This window comes from Centrocercus urophasianus, unplaced genomic scaffold (genome assembly GCF_019232065.1).
Source record: "Centrocercus urophasianus isolate 14NV4802_14NV808 unplaced genomic scaffold, USGS_Curo_1.0 seq_43, whole genome shotgun sequence".
NCBI lineage: Eukaryota > Metazoa > Chordata > Aves > Galliformes > Phasianidae > Centrocercus > Centrocercus urophasianus.
Genome location: NW_024885011.1, coordinates 221,201 through 237,333, shown reverse-complemented (window position 1 = coordinate 237,333; position 16,133 = coordinate 221,201). Strand labels below are relative to the sequence as shown.

At 61.5% G+C, this 16,133-nt stretch overlaps 2 protein-coding genes across 3 annotated transcripts; one reads left to right on the top strand and one right to left on the bottom strand.

Moving 5' to 3' along the window:
- Positions 1–400: 400 nt before the first annotated feature.
- On the bottom strand, positions 401–4,138 carry MYCL (MYCL proto-oncogene, bHLH transcription factor). The gene is made up of 2 exons (XM_042834012.1): positions 3,619–4,138; positions 401–1,886 (listed from the first exon to the last, which is right to left on the bottom strand). Exons 1-2 carry the CDS (start codon positions 4,106–4,108, stop codon positions 1,330–1,332), a joined length of 1,047 nt encoding a protein of 348 aa, XP_042689946.1. The 5' UTR covers positions 4,109–4,138; the 3' UTR covers positions 401–1,329.
- A 4,021-nt stretch (positions 4,139–8,159) lies between these two features.
- On the top strand, positions 8,160–15,653 carry MFSD2A (major facilitator superfamily domain containing 2A). 2 transcript variants are annotated; one of them, XM_042834121.1, is made up of 13 exons: positions 8,160–8,277; positions 8,805–8,929; positions 11,658–11,781; positions 11,898–11,976; positions 12,413–12,585; positions 12,680–12,770; positions 13,223–13,344; positions 13,507–13,590; positions 14,186–14,269; positions 14,380–14,492; positions 14,592–14,735; positions 14,812–14,988; positions 15,295–15,653. In XM_042834121.1, the coding sequence occupies exons 2-13, from the start codon at positions 8,871–8,873 to the stop codon at positions 15,350–15,352; spliced, it is 1,308 nt and encodes a 435-aa protein (XP_042690055.1). In that variant the 5' UTR covers positions 8,160–8,277; positions 8,805–8,870; the 3' UTR covers positions 15,353–15,653. The 2 variants fall into 2 exon arrangements, with proteins under 2 accessions (XP_042690055.1, XP_042690053.1); XM_042834119.1 differs by lacking the exons at positions 8,160–8,277; positions 8,805–8,929 and having other exon boundaries at positions 10,596–11,781.
- The last annotated feature ends 480 nt before the right edge of the window (positions 15,654–16,133 follow it).

Here is a 16,133-nt window from a genome sequence, read left to right as displayed (position 1 = left end):
CCCACCCAGCTATAGGGTTACTGGCAGCCCCCATGGAAGGCAGCAAGCCACAGAACGCCCCAAGCCCATTAATGGAGTGTTTGGTTACACCAAGGCCCCTCGGAGCCCTGCACAGACTCTGTCCCCTGTGCCAATAAACCCACTTAAAGGGAGGAAAAATAATCCAGGTGATTCATCAGCTGTACCCACTCACATTTCAATTGCTGGGACAAAGAACACAGCCCTGGTGCAGGGTGCATTCACTCCTGCTTGGGCCCTGAGCACCCCAGACAGCCCAAAACAGCAGCCAGGCTGCTGGCCCCTCCACCTCCCCTTTGCAGAGCATTGAAGTGCGATGAATGGAAACCCACAATGAACGGAAACCCACAGCCACCCACATGGAAAACGCCAACCCAGGCCGTCTTTGCAACTTATTTATTTATGAAGTGTGAGGTAATGAAGAAAGTGCTAAATCCAACCACAGTGTTAACTAATGGTTCTCAGCAGGTCAGCAGAGCCATCCCTGCCAGCACCTCAGGGTGTTCCCTCCAGCCCAAATCCTGCACCGCCTGAAGCGTTGCTGGGGGCTTCAGGCAGCTGTGGGCAAAGGGGTGGCGGCAGGGTTGGGGGGGAAAACAAGGAGAACCCGTTACTGCAAACGGGTGGGTTGGAGAGCTGCGAGATGGGAACCAGCCTCTGCCAGGACTCAGCTCAAGGTTCCAGCAGGAATCAGCTCCTTCCTGATCTCCCTAAAGTGCAGCAGGATGGAGCCTTCCAACAGCAGAAGCTCCCCACCCCCTCAAAAAAAAAAAAAAAAAAGTTTTTTTTATATAAAAAAGCAAACTCTTTACCAATACTTCTCAAAAAGTGGTACAAAAATACAGTATAAAAACACAGCCTCCAGTATAAGACTCGCAGTTACAGCAGCAGTTTCTAGAACACAAAGTCCAACACAAACTACTGCATGAAGTGGTAAGAAAGTGAGGGACAGCCTCACCGAGCCAAGGGAGCAGGGGATGGCCTGCAGGGCACCGCTCAGGTCAGGGTCACACGTCCCCATCGCCGTCCCTGCTGGAACCCATCCCAACATGAGCCACACAGCGCGCCCCACTGCAGCAGTCGATGGGGGCGTCCTGGGATGGACGCGTGGGGCAGCTCCTGCAGTGCTGGTGGTGGATAACAGCTGCAGGACAAGCAGCACGGCGAGACGCAGCGAGCCCCTGGGCTGAAGTCACCGAGCAGCGTGGAGCCACCGCCCCCGGCAGCAAGGGTTCAACAACCAAAGATCAAAAATGTGCAAATCGAGAGGGAACCGTGGGGCTGCGGGGCCAGGGTGCAGGCAGGTCCATGCTAGAGCCCCTTGAGCTGCGCAATCTGTCTGAGCAGCTGCATCTGCCGCAGCCGCAGCTGCCGCTTCTCGGCTGCCATCCTCCGCTCGGCGCTGATGAGCGACTGCAGGTACTCGGAGGATTTGCTCAGGATCACCACCTTGGGTGTCTTGGGGCAGCTGGCCAGCCCAGGCACCTGGTCCCGCAGCGCCAGGAAGCGTGAGCGCAGGTCATTGCGCCGCTTGCGCTCCAGGTAGTTGTGGTTTTTCCTCTTGGCCACATCTTCGCTGTCAGAGCCGGGGGCAGCTTTTGGCAGAGCGGGGTCAGGCAGCGCGTGGGAGGGGGCGGGGGGTTCCGCAGTGCTCAGCAGCTCCTCCTCGTCCTGATGCAGGGATTTGGGCTGGGCACAGGTGTCTGGCGGTGAACGGGCGGCGTAGTTGTGCTGCTGCTGATGGATGGAGATGTGGAAGCGCTTCATGCAGGGGTCCAGGGGGTCAGCACGCAGGGTGATGGTGACCGGCTTCCGCAGGCTGAGCGACTGCCTCTTCTCCACCGTCACCACATCGATCTCTTCGCCCTCTGTTCACAACGGACATGGAAAAAACAATCCCCGTTATCTGAGAGCCCCTCAGCCCATGTGTCTCCCTGCAGCCTTGGCCATTCCCCGCTGCCGTACCCCGAAGTTTCTCATGCTCTGCAAAGCCACCCCATGACCTCCACAAGGTATCTGTGTGATTTTAAATGCTTTTTCAACACTACCAGGCAGATTTCCCTCTACAGACACGTGTCCAGACCCCCCAAAACCGGGCCGGGCCTTCACTGTTGCCCTAGGAGTAACACATGTCCTGGGCAAAGCAGCAACAGGCAATGCCCGAGCCCATCAGCCTGGGGAAGGGAGGGGAAGAGCTGAACCCTGAGACCAGGGAGAGGCTTTGACTCCAAAGATTGTCCCAGCTCCGACACATTCATGGTCCATTGGAATTGTAAATGAGGGACACGGGGGCAAAGCCGCCCTTTGTTCCCCCGACCCATTCCACACTCTTGTGGTGACTTGTTACTTTCCACAAGTGACAAACCCCATTGAGAGCCCGGCCCGACGCCCATCCCCCCATTCAGCCCAGGCTGCGGGGACAGAGGTGACAGTCCTTCTGAATCCCTGAGGGCAGTGGGGGAGGGAGAGACAGCACTGCAGGATCCAAATAATTCAAAGCCGCTAAACCACTGTGTGCCCGGTGCCACCGCAGCTGACCCCACAAAGCTCAGCGGGGCGAAGGCTGGGGACGGTGAGGTGGTCCCACTTCGCACGCGCTGCTGTTGCTCTTGCCTTAGCAGAGCAATGCCACCTTTTCCATCTCTCTTCTCTGGCTCTGAAGCCAGGTCCTGAGGTGCTCGGTGCAGCATCATCGGCCCCCAGGGCACAGCCTCGGCTCGGCCCTTCGCCAGCCTCCCCCGGTAGCCGAGCTGCGGGCCGGAATGCGACATTCACCACTGTCACAACGCGGCCGGTCTCAACCACGTGCGTACACAACTCCCGCCGCCGTCCATTAATGAAAGCCGGACCGTAGGGCCCGCCTCCGGGGGCCTCTCATTGGCCACCTGGCGGAGCAGCACCACCTCGCTCGGTTCCCGTTGGCCCGCGGCGCTGCCCATCCGCTCGGCCACTCTCATTGTTTGCAATCTGTTGCTTTTTGTTCGCGCCCACGTGGCGCGACAGAACCCGACCCGGGACCCCCGGCCGCCCCAGCCCCGCGGATCCGGGTTAAGCCTCTTACGCCCGCGACCTGCTTACCGCGCCCGGGCTGCTAATGGCATTAAGCGCCCGGCCCTCCCCGTGACTCACCGGCCGGCAGATTTATTAACGGGGTCACGGCCCCGCGTCAGCACTTCCCGGCGGCCGTGAGCCCGGGAATGGGAACTGGTGTGGGGCGGGGGGGCTGCGAAGCCCCGAAAACCCGCGACCCGCGGGGGAGCTGTGCCCGGCGGGGGTCAGCGCGGGCGGACGGGAGCTGCCCCGAGGGGTGGGCATAGCCCCCGCAGCGCTGCGTCCGCTGCCGTCGGTGATGTTCCGCCCGCTCCGGGCCCCCCCCGGAGATGCTCCGCCTTTTGTCCCGAGGATGCGAGGCAACGCTCGAGGTTCCGAGCCAGCAGCAGTGCTGAAAAGCTTGGGAAAAAGGCACGAGCGTCCCCGGCCCCATCCTCACAGGGGACAGAGCCGTCCCCAGGAGGCAGCGTCGCGTCCCCTTTGTTGGCGCTGGGCCGCCCCAAAGGCTCTGCTCCGCACTCGGTGCCCCCGCACCGGACGCGCCCTTACCGGAATCGCTTTGGCCCTCCGACCCCGAGGACGGGGGCACTTTGCTCTCGGCCAGGGGACACAGGAACACGGCGGCGGGGTCCACGCAGTCACTCACAGAGCTGCCGAACCCCAGATCGGGGCCGAAGGACGGTTTGTGCGGCGCTGCCCGCGGAGTTCCCGTGGAAAGTTTCTCTGTCATCGCCTTCTCCAGCCGTTCCCGGGCCGAGAAGCCGCTCCACATGCAGTCCCGCAGAATGAAGGCACTCAGGTTGCCGAAGAGCTGCCCAGTGCCGATAAGATACTCGGGTTCGTCGGGCAGACAGCAGCGCGGGGGGCATCCCCGCTCCTCCGCCGCCGAGCAGCCCGGCCGCTCCCCGAGGGGCGAGAGAGGTGGTGTGGGGACGAGCTCGAACTTCTTCCAGATGTCCTCGCTGGGAGCCGTGGAGCGGTGAAAATCCTCCCCCGCGTCATGGTCGTAGAAGTAGTGTTGGTACGCATCCCGCTCCATGGCTGCATGGGGGGCCCACAGCCTGGGGGCGGCGGGGCCGGGAGCAGCCGCCTCCTCCGCGCCCCCACCGCCCACCTCGCCCGGCGCTGCGGGTGGCGGCGGCGGCTCGGAATGGAGACGCGGGCGCATTGTTCCCCCCTCTCTTATAGCCTATGTGAGACCGCCGGCCCGCCCCGCTCCCAATCGACGCTTCCACATTTGCATAAGGGGCGTGGCCTGTCCTGTAGCCCCGCCCCCCTGCTCCCCCACGGGGGGGCTCAGCGCGGGAGATGCTGCGGCCGTGCCTCAGTTTCCCCCCGTGCGGGGCGCGGAGTCGGCCCGTGGCGGCCCCAGGGCGCTGCAGCCGGCGGAGCTCCCACTGCCGCCGTGTGCCGGGCGGAGAAAAGCTTCATTTGATTGTCAAATTCTTCCCATTAACGCGGATTTGCACATTCCCAACTAAATCGCCTGCGCGGAGCGAGCGTGAGAATGGGGAAACCGAGAGCATCGGCCTCAGCACCCCAGAGCATCCATTTCTCTGCGTCCCAGTGCACCTCAGCCGCATGGAAACGTTGCGGTTTGAGGAGCCCCATCCACAAGCACGGAGGAGCTGGGACCTCTGCAAGGTGGATTTTGACTGAGGACACCCAGGCCCCGCTGGCAGCATGCAGCTGTGCATGGGAAAAGTTGGCTTATGGACGTGTGAGCTTCACCGTCCGGCTGCACACGAGGAATGAAGTGTGCACAGACAGGGCACAGATGCTGCCTGGGGACGTCAGAGGGGGCAACAGCGCTGGGGCCAGCAGAGCCCTACCTGTACACTCAGTTCCTATCCTTGGCACTTTGCATTTCACTGCTGCCAAGTTCTTTCTAAGAAGAGTAATAAACGTTGTGGAAATGCTGCCAGGCTCTGCTCGAGCTCTAACGACCGTTACAAAGTCCACCTGGGATGTGCAGCTCCAATCAGCAGCGCTGGGAGCCGGGGGGCTGAGTCCCTGAGCCCCCGCCCAGGATGAGCAGCCCGTCCAGGATGCACCCATCCCCAGCCCCGTCCCTGTTCCATCCCCGTTCCATTCCATCCCACCCCCACCCCGCCGCACCGCCCCGGGCTCCGGCTGCTCTCAGCCGCGGGCTCCGCACGCCACCTGCCGGGCGCGGAGCTGGCGGGGCCGAGATGCGCCTCTCCGTGCCGAGTTTCAACTGCGGCCCCGAACGCGCGGTGCCCCGCGGTCACCGGGAGGGTCAGTGCCCCCTGAGCGCCCCGTTCCCACCCGCAGGACCGTCTCTGCCGCCGGCTGAGCCGATGCGGGGCTCTCGGCCGCGGCTCCTTGCCTTCCCCGAGGCCTCTGGACCTCTCCAGCTTTTCCCAAGGTGCGGCAAGAGTTTGTCCCGTTCTCAAGGAGCTCCGGATGTTTCGAGGGTATGAGAGGACCGCCGAAAGGGGCTGGAGCAGCCGCGCAGCCCTTTAATCTCAGTAAAGAGCGCATGAGAGCTGTTCCTCGTGGGCTGTGCAAACAGAAGTGGGTGCCCAGAAGGGGGGTGCCTGGTGACGCAGCACTGCAGGTGGCTTCCCGGGGCTGGACAGAAGCCCAGCCGTGCTCCCTTTGCAGGGGCTGCATCACAGGAGCGGCTGGCGCAGCTCCAAGGTGGCACGAGGCAGTCCCCAGCCAGTGGTGCCCTTTGGATCCCCGCTGACAGCAGGGCTGGACTTTGTTCTGGCCCCAGGGCTCCCATCAGTGCATCCCGAAGGGTGTCCCAGAGCTCCCCAGGCTGCTCCCCGCCTCTGGCCATTCCCATCCTGCAGCAGCTCCCCTGTCATCCCCGTGGGGCTCCTGGGCTGAGTCCCCACACCAACCTGCATCTGCATCTTGTCCCCCACCCCCCATTGCAACATTCTGCCTGAGGTGCCATGGGATGGATTTAATCAGGGCAGGACTGCCACGTACCACCACACAACGTGTCTCCTTTGCCCCCGTGAAGCCATGGGGCCCTTGCAAAATCCTCAGGCCTCACGGGTGCAGGAACACACAAAGCACCACTACCAGAGTCATGCTGAGTGCAGCAGGCAGCAAAGTGCAGTAAACAGGGGGGAAAACTGTCCCCGGTGTCTCCTTATCCCTTCCCAGACCCATTTTGCCCACGTGCAGTGCCAGCAATGTGCTGAGCCTGGAGGTGCCCTGGGGCTGCCCCCAACAGGGAGCGGCGCTGACACCAACAGCAGCACTGTCTGGTTTTGGGTGCACTCACACATGCTCAGCTCTGGGCTGTGCCTGACCTGTGATACTGGGACGTCCGGGTGGCAGGCAGGAGGCGGAGCCATCACTATCAGTGTGACCCCTTGCCCCTCCCCTGTCCCCATCCCCTGCGACCCCAGGGCCAGCGCGCGGGTGCCATCCTCAGCGACTGCTTCACAGCTGCAAGTATCCCCTGGGCATCTGCTTGGCAGAAGGTTTAACATCTTACCCACTCCCTGATATTGCACAACACCAGGCAGGGAGAAAATCCTCCTAATTCCAGGAAATCTCCAATCCCGGTCATTCTGCTTCTCCTGCTTCAGATGCACAGCAGGGCTGGGCTGTGCCTATTTGTGGCCCTTCTGCACAGACTCAGCACAAAGCAAAACTGAGGAGCAGCTCCTCGCACTGTGCCTGAGAGCAGGAGCTCCACCAGGAGCCGAGGAGCTCTCAGGGTGGCAGCAGTGGCAGTAGCAGCGCTCAGGGGCTGAGGATGGGGTTAATTCCATGCTGGCCCCATCCCGTGGCACTTCTCAGTGTGATCTTTGCTCTGTGGTGGCCTGAGCAATGCTGGTGGCTGTCACTGCGCTGACATGGCACCAAGGCTTTGTTTTTGCTAGAAGAGGCCATTTAAGCTCACCAAACTCATTGCCTTGCATGGGATGCTACCACCAGACACTGCATCCCAAAGCCCCGTCGTCCTGCAGGCACAGCCCCGGCCCCACGAGCAGCGCTGAGGTGCAGCAGTAGAGTGCTCTTCCCATCACCTCCTGCTGCTGCCTCTGTCTCACAGCCAGGCCTTCAGGGCACTCTGTGTCCAGGAGGGTTTTAAACAAAGGCCACGCTCCTCACAAACGAGGGGTTTCACGATTCGGGATTTTAAGAAAATAAACTTCTGACTTTCATGACAACATGAGGACTTGGAATTGCATTCACTGGTTTAGGATAAAGACATCGCATGATGAAATGTCGCATACATCAGAGCGCTCATTTCCATCCCAGTGCTTCCAGTGTGCCCTGATAACATGAGCTGCTGCCTTGCTTCTCTGCTGATTACTTCTAAAGCACAGAAATTGGGGTAATTTGAGTCAGAAGAGACTTCTGTAGCCTGCACGGGCTTGTAAAGATTGGGATCATCCCTGTGCTCCGACTTCTTGCCATCTGCCATCCACAAACCAGGGCCCGCATGGCACAGAGTCAGCAGTGGGGCGACTGGGGGGGCTGAGAGCAGCGGTCGTGCTTCACTGTGATCCCTTTGACGGAGGGTTGTAGTGGGGCTGCACTGGGGCACAGGGCGCCCTTGGAGCTGATCCCCAGCCATCAGCAATGGGTGCCTGACACAGGGAGGTGATGGTGGCATAGAGGGATGATGGTGGCACTGGGAGGTGACAGTGACTCCACTGCCCCGAACCCTTGCAGGGCAGCACGAAGCTGGCATAGGGGTGTGCGAAGGAATAGGGACGGGGGGGCAGGGGGGCAGGGGGGCAGGGAAGGTCGGGGGCGGCAGGTGGGAGGCCGAAGTGAAGGAGGCGGACGGCAGGGGGCAGGGCGGCAGGAGGCGGGGCGGCAGGAGGCGGGGCGGGCTCGTACAAGGCCGCGCGGGCGGCGGCTCCGCGCCCCATTCATCGCGTGCAGCATGGCTGGGGGCGGCGGTGCGGAGCGCGTCCGCGTTGGGGCCGCGGCTGCGGGGCTGCTGCCGCCTTCCTGCCGCCAGCCCCGCCGCAGGGTGAGCTGCCGTCTCCCTCCCTTCTCCCCGGGGCTTCCCGGACCCCGCTCGGAGCCGTCCTCGGTTCCCCTCCCTTTCCCCGACCCTGACGCCACGGGCCGTTGCAGGAGAGCCGGGAGCGGCTGTCGGTGTGCAGCAAGCTGTGCTACGCCGTCGGCGGGGCCCCCTACCAGACCACGGGCTGCGCGTTGGGCTTCTTCCTCCAGATCTACCTCCTAGACGTGGCGCAGGTACCGGGACGGGGCGGAGGCGGCGGCTCTCGGTCGGGCTCCGTGTGGGGCGGCGGGATCCGGGTCCTGCGAAGGGAGTCGCTGCCGGGCTCCGCATTGGGAGCGCGCGGATCCACGCGTCCCTGCTGTTGAACGGCGAGTCGCGCTGGTGGGACGGCTGCGGGCTCTTGGGAGCTCAGCGAGACGGTCCTGGGGTTCTGTGCCCATCTGTGCCTTGAAGGTCCCTTAGAAACAGGAGGGGGCCGGCTTCTTACGCGGTCTGGCAGTGATAGGAGGAGAGTGTGTAGCTTTACACTGAAAGAAAGGAGATTAGGTTAGATATTAAGAAAAAGTTCTTTACTCTGGGGGCAATGAGATGCTGGTACTGCTGCCCAGACAGGTTGTGGGTGCCCTGTCCCTGAAGGCATTCAAGGCTAAGTTGGATGGGGCTCTGGGCAGCCTGAGCTGGTGGGGGCAACCTGCCTCTGGTGGGGGTTGGAACTGGGTGGACTCCAACCTCAGCCATTCTGTGGTTCTGACTCCTGCAGCTTGACCCATTCTATGCTTCTATCATCCTGTTTGTGGGGCGAGCGTGGGATGCCATCACAGACCCCATGGTGGGCTTCTTCATCAGCAAGACGCCGTGGACACGCTTTGGCCGCCTGATGCCATGGTGAGTGCTGTCGGTGTCCCTTCCCTTTGTGCTGACTGCCATCAGCTGTGGGTGACCCTTGGATGAGGTTGGCAGGGCAGGATGTGCCCGCATCCTATTTCATCCAGCGGAGGTGGCAAGTGCCCCAAAAGCCCAGGGTGCTGCCAGAAGCGTTGCTCTGTCTGTGACCCCATTGTACTTAAGCTGTCCCTGGGTGCACCCTGGTGCCACGACACCTGGACGGGCTCCAGCCCTGCAGGAGTGCCCTGTGCCACACGCAGGTGCTGGGTGCAGGCTCCTGTGGCAGTCCCTTGTCTGTGGCCGGTGGCAGGGACGTGCTGTCTGCAGAGCAGGTGGCATTACAGCTGGGGGGGGAGGGGGAGGGTGTGCGCAGTGATGTGGGAAGGTGGGATACCAGCTGATGGTCACAAGGATGTGGTGTGAACAGGAAGAGCAGCTGCCACAACTCCAGGAGTCTGCATGTGGGTGCTGCCCTTGGGAGCGAAGTGCAGAGCAAGGGGAAGTTGGAGGTGTGTGTGTTTGCAGAACCCCAAAGGCTCTGGGCGTGGGCTCAGAGGTGATGTCCATCAACACCTGTCCCTGTGCAGGACAGCGAGCGCCGCGACCTTCAGGAGCAGGATGAGAGCCGTAGGGTGCTAATATCTGAGTGTGGACATGGTGGTGTATCCCTCACCAAAATAACCTGCAGGGTGCTGAAACACAGTGGAGCAAAGGGGGCAGGCTCAGGGGGCTGTGGCTGCAGAGACACACTGCTTTCCCCTGCAATTACACCCTCTGTTTCCATGGGGGTTTCCGTGAATAGCTGTGGGCAGAGGCAGCTGCCTGGTTAAGCTGGGTTCCATGCATGGCCTGAAATAGCCTCCCTGTAGGCAGCGTGGCGGGTCTGGGGTCTGGAGATTAGCATGGGGCTGGGCAGGATAGCTGTGCTCAGCTGCAGCTCTGCTCTGTAATCTCAGGGCGGGGGTGGGGATGGAGCTGCTGCATTCCTCCGAACGGCTCTTGCATTGTTAAAATTAGCCATCGCTTTTGTGGCATGGTGGGCCCCTCGGCCTGCAGGTGTTATTTCTGTCTTCAGGGGAAACCGGCAGCCCCCAGCTACTGCAGCTCTGCTGCTGCATTGGTTTCCCCGGGCACGGTGACGGCCCTGGGCTGCCGCCTGAACCCCAACCCTCGGTACGCTGCGGTGGGATCCCGGGGGTGAATTTCTGCCAGGCTCTGAAGTGCGTGACGTGGGGCTCTGACTCAAAGCACGAGGCAGCTCCTGCTTCCTTTCAGCTCTTTCTTTGGAAGCCCTTCCTGGCACGCTTCCTCCCAGCAGCTCGTCCGCATGCTGCGCTGCTTTCATGCAGCATTTCCCCTCTTTCCGATGACCAAACTTTCCCCTGACGTGCTGCTGATTGCAGCGTCCCGGCTCCGACCTTCCTCCTCCGGGCAGCGGCCGTTTGCAAACGGTTAAACTGCCGGACTGGGAAGCGAGCACAAAGGAACACGCCATCACTCCCAGCCAATGAGCGCAGCTGCGCGTCACCGGCACCGCGCCCGCGGGTCACTTCCAGTCATTCGTCCCGTGGCCGCGGGGCTCGGCGCCCCATCGCGGAGCCGGAGGCACCCTGGGGGTCCCGCGGGGGTGACGCTCGCCCCACGTGCACCTGGGTGCCGCAGCAATGCGGCCGCTTCCCGCCGTGCGTGGGGCTGCAGTGAGCGATTCCGACCTTCTCGGCTCACATCTGCGTGGCAGTGAGGGCGCCGGAGAGGAGTGGCTGTGAGCTGGGCTCCCCCTTCCTCCCCCCCGCCAGGGTGACGTCTGTGTGGAAAAATGTGCGTGTGCTGCGTCCCATGCAGTGTGTCTGCCCGCTTCATCCATGGAGATACGGTTTCTCAATGCTCTCCCCAACTTAAATTTAACTTTGTGTCCTGTATGTCAGCTTGGATGGAAAGATTTCCCTGTCCCCTCATTGCAGACAGCTCTGACCTTGTGTGGCTCCGCCGGGCTCTGCTGGTTTGGTCCCTGAGTGCAGCCCCCATTCAGTGTCTTGCGGAGCATAGGGTGCTTGCAAGTCTGCAAGCAAAGACAGAATGAAGTCAAGACACAGTGGGTGGCTTTTCACTGCTGTTTGCCTGTTGGCCAGTTCTGACAGCCAAGTGCCAAGCTCTGGTACTTGAGCAATGCCCCCTCCCTGATCCTGTTGTGCTTTGCACCCCATGTCCTGCTGCACACTGCAGAGCTGCAGGAAGGAGCAGTTGCTGCTGGCTGGGACTCGCCCTGTTCCTGCCAGCTGAGCAGGGGTGACTCTGGGATGAGGGCCTGGTGCTGGCAAGGGCAAGAGGTGCGGGCAGGGAACTGCGCTCCTGGCTGCTCTGCAGCCCTTGCCAGGAGGTGCAGAGTGACGGCATCCTGCTGAGCAAGGATCATCCTGCCTGCAGGAAGGGTCGGGGCGGGGAGCTGATGGCAGGAGCAGATCAGTCCCTTCCATCGCAGCAGGGATGCCTGCTCATGCAGAAGCAGCTTTTTTGCGAAAGTCTGAGTCAACCCATTCCCCTCCCTGCTGTGAGAGCTGAGGTGCTGCCTGCAGCCCTGTGGCACGCAGTCCAGCAGGGTGGGCCGCTTGGGGCAGCTGTGGGTCCCCAGAATCATGGCCCTGGTCCCCGCTGTCCGTACAGCAGTGGGGAGAGCTGGGCCGGTGGAATTAAATTCTGCCTGCAAGACTGACGCTGTGTCCTCCCAAAGGATCATCTTCTCTACCCCATTTGCTGTCATCTCCTACTTCCTCATCTGGTTCGTCCCAGACATCTCCAGAGGCCAAGTGATGTGGTATCTCATCTTCTACTGCATCTTCCAGACCCTTGTGACGGTGAGTCGGGCTCTACCTGCTGGGCCAGCAGGGCAGGACACAGCAGGGCGACGGGACCTCTGTCCAGGTCCCGCCAACATTCGCAGCCCTGAGCCCATTCTCTGGTGCCGCTGCAGTGCTTCCACGTGCCCTACTCGGCGCTGACGATGTTCATCAGCAGGGAGCAGAGCGAGAGGGACTCAGCCACTGCCTACCGTAAGTGCTTCTTCCCCTTGCCGCACGGTGCTCAGCTCCTTCGCTGCTGCTCCCGCTGGGGTGTGATCCTCGTGCAGGTGCAGGGAGAGGATTGTTGGGTTGCATCTCCCATCTCTAGGAGTGTTGTTCAGGGCCTGAGCTGCAGCTGGTCCAGGTCTTTCTGTTCCTCTTTCCTATCTCCTCTGGCACGCGTTCCTGTTAAGTCTGAGAGCTGTTCCTCAGTCCTCCCTCCCTCTCTGCTATAAGGCAGACAGCACCGTGCCCAAGTGCAGGCATACCTCACCTCCCATCTTGGTTTTCCAGCAGATGTTCCCTGCATAGCACAGGGCTTTTTTCTCTGGTTTGGGTGGAGCTGTAGGAGAGCCGTGCTGGCTCATCTCTGCTGCTGACAAGGGGAGCAGAGAGCCCCAAGCTCAGCCCCGGTGCGTCTCCCCAGGTATGACGGTTGAGGTGCTGGGCACTGTGCTGGGCACCGCCATCCAGGGCCAGATTGTGGGCAAGGCAGTTGCCCCCTGCATCGAGAACCCCCCCTTCCTGAGTGAGAACAACTTCTCAGCGGCCATAAGGAATGTGAACATGACCCACTACAGCGGCTCGCTGGCAGACACGGTAAACTGAGGGCGCTTGCTGGTTTCCGCTGCTCCCCTGGGCAGCACTGGCTGCCAGGATGAGGCCTTCCCTTATTGCTTCCCCTCTCGCACAGAGAAATGCCTACATGGTCGCAGCGGGGGTCATCGGGGGGCTCTACATCCTCTGTGCTGTCATCCTATCGGTGGGCGTGCGGGAGAAGAGAGGTGAGACGGAGAGGGGCTGTGATGTGTGGGGGCTCTTGGAGGAGCTGTGGTCTCATCTGAGGGTCCTGCCCCATAGAGAGGGGCTGAGGAGCTGGGATGGCTCTGCAGAATGGCAGTGCTGTGGGAGGAGGGCACAGCATCTCTGGCTCATCTCACTGCACTGCCAGAGATGTTCCTCTCACTTGGCTTTGGCTGGCTGAGTTTGTGGTGCCGGTTTGGGCATCCCAGTGCAAGGTGATATCCGAAGTCCAGGGCTCTGGTCCTGCCCTTCTGTTCTGTACCCAGCTCGGCTTATCCTGGGCAAGGCAGTGACCCTCTGAGACTCCGCTGGGGGCTCCTTTCCCCCATTGCCCTTATCCCCCCAGGTCCTGTGTGCTGTTCTGCATCAGGTTTGGGTGCTTTCCCCAGGGTGCTGTCTGTGGCTCTGACGGTGGGCTCATTCTGCTCCCCAGAGTCCTCTGAGCTGCAGTCAGATGAGCCCGTCTCCTTCTTCCGAGGGCTGAAGCTGGTGATGAACCACGGTGCCTACATCAAACTCATCACCGGCTTCCTCTTCACTTCACTGGCCTTCATGGTGAGGAGCGCTGGGTTGGAAGATGAGCAGGGGCAAACTGGAGCCTGGTGGGCCAGGATCAGTGATCTGGAGCAGAGCGGGGATGTGGATGGAGATGGACACTGGTGTCTGTTTGGAGTGCCCAGGGTGTCCTCCCCTGACCACTGTCTGCTCCCTTTGCAGTTGCTGGAGGGCAATTTCGCCCTCTTCTGCACCTACACCTTGGGCTTCCGCAACGAGTTCCAGAACATCCTCCTGGCCATCATGGTGCGTATGGCCTACTGGACCCCCCCAGGGATGGGATGCACACAATAGCATCCCATGTCTGAGCTGGGGAGCAAGGGAGGTCAAGGGCTGTGGGGACAGTGACCAAAAGTCCCTTGGGAGCAGAGGAGAGAGAAGGAGTCACAAAAGCGGGGTGGGTTGGCAGGAACAGCAAAGCCTTTGTTCCCACATGAAGGCTGCCAGAGATGGAAGAACAGGAGCCGTGGGGGCCTTTTGTCCAAATCTGGCCACTTATCTCCCTTCCCCCCCTTGAGTAAAGGAGCTCGGTGTTCACTGCCTGGGACAGAACACAACATCTCCTTGGGAGTCCTATGGGATGGGGAGGTCCGAAGTGCCAAGCCCTGCAGAGTCTGGCTCCTGGCTGCAGCGGGGGTGGATCTGGCTCCTTCCCATGTCCACGGCAGGCGGGTCCTTGGCTGGTTGAGGGGAATGGTACTGGGGCGCTCTGCAGTGTCCTTACGTGCCTACTTCAGTCTTGGGAGTGGGTGGCTTGTGAAAGCCTGGGGTGTTGGGTGAGGGGCTGAGATTGATGGGCAGAGCCTGGACAGGCAGTGACCACAAGCCCCCTTTCTCATAGCTGTCAGCCACCCTGACCATCCCCTTCTGGCAGTGGTTCCTCACCCGCTTTGGGAAGAAGACTGCTGTCTACGTGGGCATCTCGGTGAGTGGATGCACAGAGCTGCCTGCTGGGGCCATCACTGGGGAGGATGGGGCTGAGGGCAGCAGCTGAGGGCTCTGGGAGACCAACCCAACTTCTTTTCCCCCCTGCAGTCCGCTGTCCCCTTCCTCATCATGGTGGTTGTCCTGGACAGTAACCTCGTCATCACCTACATCGTGGCGGTGGCGGCAGGGATCAGCGTGGCAGCTGCCTTCCTCCTGCCCTGGTGAGCAAAGGCCCCGTGCTGAGAGCAGGGCTGGGCTCTGCGGGGCACTCTGTGACCCCTGGGGGTCCTGGTGGGAGATGCTCACCTGTCTCCACACAGGTCCATGCTGCCGGACGTCATAGATGACTTCAAGCTGCAGCACCCCGAATCCCGCGGCCACGAAGCCATCTTCTTCTCCTTCTACGTCTTCTTTACCAAGTTCACCTCTGGGGTATCGCTGGGCATCTCCACGCTCAGCCTGGAGTGAGTGTGGTGGGGACGGCAGCGGGGTGCAGCAGCCCGGCTGCCGTTCTCCCATCTGACGTGTGCTCGTCTGCAGCTTTGCAGGGTACCAAACACGGGGCTGCTCCCAGCCCAGCGAGGTGAACGTCACCCTGAAGCTGCTGGTGTCGGCCGTGCCTGTGGGGCTGATCCTGCTGGGCCTGCTCCTCTTCAAGCTGTACCCCATCGACGAGGAGAAGCGCAGGGAGAACAAGAAGGCCCTGCAGGACCTGAGGTGGGTGTGGGCCCGTGCCGAGAGGCGGCTGCGTCGCGTGCCAGGGCTGCGGCGCCGGGTCGGGCCTGGGCTCGTTGGGCACCACTGGGGCGCGTCTGGGAGCTGTGGGCGGCAGTGAGGAGCGGCGGTTCTGCCAATCCCGGCTGCCGGGGAGGTGGCGTGAAGCGTTGGAGATTGGCACAGAACCGGCCCTGGTTGCTAAAGAGCCGGGCTGGGTCTGCACGCGGTGGCTGTGGGGTTCCCTGCTGGCTGCAGCGGCCCTGTGGGATGGAGGCGGGCCGTGCTTCACACCTTCTTTCCCCGCAGGGAGGAGAGCAACAGCAGCTCGGAGTCGGACTCCACAGAGCTGGCCAACATCGTGTGACCTGCAGCTCGCCCGCCTGCAGCACGGTGGGGCCGGGGGCCGCGGGCTGCCCGTAGTGTACATTACACAGATGGACCCGCGGAGCTGGAGCTGCTGTTCCCCGGCCCGGCAGAGTGCAGCCCCCTTCCGCGGCGGGGCCGGGCCGTGGTAGTGTACATTACACTGTGTCCGTGCCAAGGGCAGCTCACCGCTGCGCTCTGTACATACGACACTAAGTCAGGAAGCTGTTCTGTTTGTTTGGTTGGGTTTTTTATATAGATGATTAACTTAATGGTGTAAATATTAAACTTTGCTATTTGTATATAATGAACTGGGAGTGAATTTGAGGACCTGCTAGTGTTGATTCACATGAAAGTGGGGGGACTTGCAGAGCTGTGTCGAGGAGCTGAGTGGCACCCGCAGCCGTACCTCACAGCCCTGCTCCTTGCACAGTGCCTGCGCTACAGCAGACCAACAAAGGCACCATTATTTTCTCCCTTTCAAGAGGAGGGGGAAGGAGGGGGAGGGAGGTGGAGGGAGGAATGACACTGAGGTGCTGCTGGGGGAGAGTGCAAGCACTGTGCTGGAAACAGGAACAGCAGCTGCCAAGCAGGGGGAAATGGAACGCGATGGTGGGTGATACTCAACACTTCTTCCCCAGGCAGAGCTCTCAGCAAGTGCTGATCTGTGCAGATATTTATACTGTGTGCTCATATTCACCTCTTCCGTGAGAGCTCTGCTCCCTGGGAGCACTGTGCTCCTATGGCAGGGGCTGCAGCCTGGGGTGGGAGCCGGCAGCAGG